The following is a 4862-nucleotide window of genomic DNA, read 5'->3' on the forward strand; positions in this document are numbered from 1 at the left end:
CGATGGCCCCAATGGCCCCGATGGAGCAGCACAATTCAGTGGGTCAGGAGCCCCTTTCTATCCCGTTTTTTGTCCCTTTGGATTGGTTTCTGTTTGGATCCTTCATTTGCATGAAGGTTTAAGGTGCTTGATTGGCCATTACAGCTCTGGCTGGCTCCTGCTGCACTTTACTGAGGTGTGTTCTGGTACCTTGAGTCCTGGATTCCTTACAACTGCCCTTTAAACCCTTTTCCAATATAATAACCAAAGTAACAGTCCATGCTTAACGATCTATCACTATTTTACAACAGTTTCTAACCTATTTTTAACAGAATCCAAAGGAAGGAGAAGTGTTATGGATACCCCACCAGGCCTGGCTGTGCTAATTACCCTCCTGCAACTATAGACAGGCAGGGAAGGGGATTGGAATGCTCCTGATTACTGCAGAGTTGTCACTCTCAGCAGTCGGGATGCTCTGAACTCCCATTCCCAAAGGATTTAGGCTGTGGGAATCTTCGGCCTGGAAGTGCCAGGACCAGAGATGGAGCAGCTCTGCCCCACAGATCGATTTAACATCAATTTAATGCCAGCAGTTTTACACTTCTGGTTCAGACCTCAGGAGCCTTCATGAGCTTTTTAATCTGCCCTTGGGAGCAGGAGCACGGGGAACAAGGGGCTGTGTGAATTTTGGGAGGAAAGCACAGAGGGAAAAGGATTTTGGCAGAGCCCAGTGGTCCAATATTATCCCGTTTATTCTCCCCACAGCCCCAGCCTGGCCGTGCATTCCCAGACCCGAACACTTCCAAGTCAAAGCCCAGCCCTGTGCCAGGTCACACAGTCAGGGGATTTATTTTGTTAGAAGAACATTTCTATTTCCTCCTGGAGAGGAAACCTTGCTCTCCACCCCGCGGCACCCTCCGTGCCAAGTCCTCACCCGGAGCAGGGAGCGGGTGGAAAAAGAGCCCTGGAGGACGCGCTTGGAGCCAGAAATGGGGGCTGAGAGCAGCAGCAGGAAGGGCTGCAGGGAGGGGAGGGTTAATCCTGCCCAAAGCACAGCTTCAATTAAGGCAGGCATTGAGCGGAGCGCTTTGCACGTGCTTTAGAACCCGCAGGACTCGTCCGGGGCATGAAAAGGCGGCTCCCATTTATTCTCGGCCGGGTTTTATTTTCGGCCGGGTTTTATTCTTGGCCGGGTTTGATTCATTCCCGGCCACGTTTGATTCCCGGCCGGGTTTTGTTCCCGTGGTGCCCGGGCCGTACCTGAGTGTCGAATTTAGCAGCGCTGTAGAGGAAGGATTTGCAGATGTCGTACATCCCGTCCGTGTCGCACGTGGAGTTCTCCAGGCAGGCGAAGGCTCCGCAGCCCACCTGGAGGGCACTGTTCAGGCACCGAACCACCTCGGCTGCGGGACAGAGAGGCACAGGAACATCAGCACACGGACAGCGAGCCCAGCCCGCGCCCAAATCCTGCCCAGCATCCTGCCAAATCCTGCCCAGCCCGTGCCCAAATCCTGCCCAGCATCCTGCCAAATCCTGCCCAGCCCGTGCCCAAATCCTGCCCAGCTCCCGGCCAAATCCTGCCCAGCCCGTGCCCAAATCCTGCCCAGCTCCCGGCCAAATCCTGCCCAGCTCCCGGCCAAATCCTGCTCTGGCACCGGAGCCAGGCTCAGAGCCTCTCTGAGACCCCAAAATCTGCCTGATAGAGGAGATGGAGCAGCTGGAGAAGTGAATGCTTCTCCTGGAGAAGAGAAGGCTCCAGAGAGACCTCAGAGCCCCTCCTGGTGCAGAAAAGCAGATTATAAAAAAGTGAGAGAGCGACTTTTTGTATGCACGGTGCTAGAACGGCTGGGATTGGTTTTAAGCTAAAAGAGGAAAGATTTAGGTCAGATATTAGGGAGAAAGTAAGGCCCTTGGAGGCAGTAAGGCCCTGGGACAGGGTGCCCAGAGAAGTTGTGGATTCCTCATCCCTGGAAGTGTCCCAGACCAGGTTGGAGCACCCTGGGGTAGTGGAATGTGTCCCTGCCCATGGCAGGGATGGAATGTGCCCTAAGGTCCCTTTCCAACCCAAACCACTCCAGGATTCCATAATTCTATAATTCCATGATTCTCTAATCCCATGATTCTGTAATTGCAGGATTCCACAATTCTAGAATTCTATAATTCCAAAATTCTACAATTCCAGAATTCTATAATTCCATTATTCTGTAATTCCATGATTCTACAATCCCATGACTCTGTAATTGCAGGATTCTACAATTCCAGAATTCTCTGAAGACACGACCAGCACCCCAAAGAACAGGAATTCCAGCTACCAAAGCCCTCGAGGGTCACATGCGGATTAAAAGAGGCAGCACCTCACAGTCCTTGCTGAGATGGGGACCCAAATGTCCCATCCCAACCTAATTCTCTCTTCAGGCATTTACATCTTCATCCCAAGTCCCTCTAAAGAAGGAGCAGGGATGAGGATGGGCCCATGGAAAGCTCTGGGTGCTGAGGGCTCTTCCTTTGGGAGCAGCCTTGGCTCACAAAACCACTGGAAAATGAGATGGAAGTGCTGGCAAATGCCAACAAGTTGGCAGGAAATTGCACTTATTGGGAGGCATTTGTGCTTTTCTAAAATGCCTCAATTACCTAGAAAGAGGATTTGGGCTTGAGTCAATTCTCAGCACCCAAAAGGACTCGATCCAGCAGCTTGGAGCTAAAACTGCCCTGGGAGCTCGCAGGCGTAGCCAAAAAAGGTCATTTTTGCTGAGATTCGGGAGGGGAAGGGGAATTTGGGCAGGGACAGTTCAGGTAACGCCGCTCCGGGGGTTAAACCCCGCGGCTCAGCACGAGGGTGTCCGTGTCATCCCGGCTTTCCCGGAGCACATCCAGAGCATTTTAACCATGAATCAGCAGAATCGCCACATGATTGCCCTGAAATTAGCCGGGATTAACCTTTCTGGGCCAGCCGAACATCTGTCCCCTCCCGCGCCCTGCGAGGCACGTTCGCTGCCGCTGCGGCTCGTGTTACCAGACATTCTTGGGGAAGAAATGCGAGGCCAGGGTCCCCCATGCAGCCCCGAGGTGTGGGAAAAGGGAGCCTTTACTGCGACAGAACACACCTTATTAAATCTAAGTTGCATCCTAAAGAGAATTCTTTATAACCGGGATTTTCCCCGAAAAAAAAAAAAAAAAAAAGAAAGAATATTTAAAAATTCCCCCAATTAACCCCTGGTCGTTCCGCGCTCCTGCCGGCGTGCCTGAAGGGAGGAATATTTGGTAATTCATCCCCTCCCCGGTTCATAACCTCCCGCAGCACGAGCCAGCCCCGTAATTAGCTTTCCAGAGGTTCCAATTAGAACTTCGCTCGCAGCAGAGTCCGGGTGCGCGGAGCTCTGATTGTCTCCGGCGCGGTGCGAGAGGGAGACCCCACGTTCCTATAGCAACCAAATACAAAAGCAAATGGAGCAAACACCCCGCTCCAGCGCCGCAGAGCCTTGCGGAGCTAAAATAAGGCAGCTGCTAATGAGCTCCGAATTGGAGCGTTAATATCTTTGCAGTACAGTAGAGGCGGATTTTTAATTCCCATTGTTCCAGACAATGTCTCCAAGTTATCTAAGCGGCAAAGTCCACACATCCAGGGCTCGCTCGCCAAAGCAATTTATTTTTTTTTTTCTCCATTGTGGAAGCAAGTTTGGAAAATGTCACCGATGTATTTTTACAGCGGCAGCTGCCCGATAGCGATCGGTTTGTGACAACCGCAGCGAGCAGGGGACACTTTCTGGGTTACGCGTTCCTCCGAGGCTGCCCCTCTTTGAACAGAGATGTTCCAGAACAATGGGGCAGTCCCGGCGCCGCGGATCCCATCAACTTCCTAAAAAGCAAAGGTTTAACCCCAGAGCAGCGCTGCACCGGGGGAAGGAGAGGGACGCATGCAAGCAGGAAAATAAAAATGATAAAAAGTGCTCGGAACTCCTCGGGGAGCTGCGGGAGGAGGGGAGAGCTCGGATGGCATCCTCGCTCCTCCAGGAGATTCCTGCTCCAGCTCTGCACCAGCAGCTCCTCCAGCCCTGGAAGGAACATTTGTGCTGCCAGCCGGTAAGTTTGTAAGGGAAAAAAAAAGGGGGGAAATGAAAAAGAAGAAGAAAAATCAGCAGCAGAGAAATCTGAGACAGTTTAGGGCAGCGGGGCTGCGGCTCCGAGCGCGGCTCGCCGGCGTTACCTGAGTTCTGCGCTGCCACCCGCGCTTTCCTGGGGCTCACAGAGTCATTCTGCTCAGCTTCGTAGGATGCGGATGCACTGATCAGCAGCAGCAGGAGAAAACCAGAATTTAGGAGCATTCTTTGACAAGTTTCCGCTAAGTGTGGGGTTGGGTTGGTTTTTTTTTTTTCCCTTTTTTTTCCCTTTTTTTTTTTTTTTTTTTTTTTTTTTTTTTTTTTTTTTTTGGGTGGTTGATTTTTTTTTTTTTTTTTTTGGATGTGTGCGCCTCTCCTCTTCCACTCCGGCTTGAGCAAAGATGTGGAGCTGGATACGCGCTCGCGGGAGGGAGGGAAGGCAGGAGGGAGGATCCTGGCGAGCCCGGGGATGAGCGCAGGGATGTGCGGAGGATCGGGGTGGCCCCTCTGGCTGCTGCTCGCTGGGGGACCGGGAGCTGCGAGGGTTTTATAGCCGCCCTTATCGGCCCCCCCCGGGCTGCGGAGCCAATCGGTGGCGCTGGGCAGAGCCAGGGGAGGACTGGACTCATTCAAGCCCCGCAAAACTGCAACTTCACAGGAAGAATATTTTCCAGCCCATTAAAAGTACCTGCCAAAGAACAATGAGCGAAAAGTTCATCCTCGGAGGAGCGGTGGGAAAGGGAGGGGATTGGGGGGGGGGACGCTTCCTATGGATCGCGGAGCTCG

At 52.6% G+C, this 4862-nt stretch overlaps 1 protein-coding gene across 1 annotated transcript in view; it reads right to left on the reverse strand.

Moving 5' to 3' along the window:
- STC1 (stanniocalcin 1) overlaps nt 1-4621 on the reverse strand; it is a 16056-nt gene extending 11435 nt beyond the window's left edge. The window contains exons 1-3 of the mRNA XM_031063574.1: nt 4418-4621; nt 4184-4339; nt 1240-1382 (exon numbers count right to left, since the gene is read on the reverse strand). Coding sequence (XP_030919434.1) covers nt 1240-1382; nt 4184-4301 — 261 coding nt within the window. The 5' untranslated portion in view covers nt 4302-4339; nt 4418-4621. The remainder of the gene's footprint in view (nt 1-1239; nt 1383-4183; nt 4340-4417) is intronic.
- Between the last annotated feature and the right edge of the window lie 241 nt (nt 4622-4862).

This window comes from Geospiza fortis, unplaced genomic scaffold (assembly GCF_000277835.1).
Source record: "Geospiza fortis unplaced genomic scaffold, GeoFor_1.0 scaffold176, whole genome shotgun sequence".
Lineage (NCBI taxonomy): Eukaryota > Metazoa > Chordata > Aves > Passeriformes > Thraupidae > Geospiza > Geospiza fortis.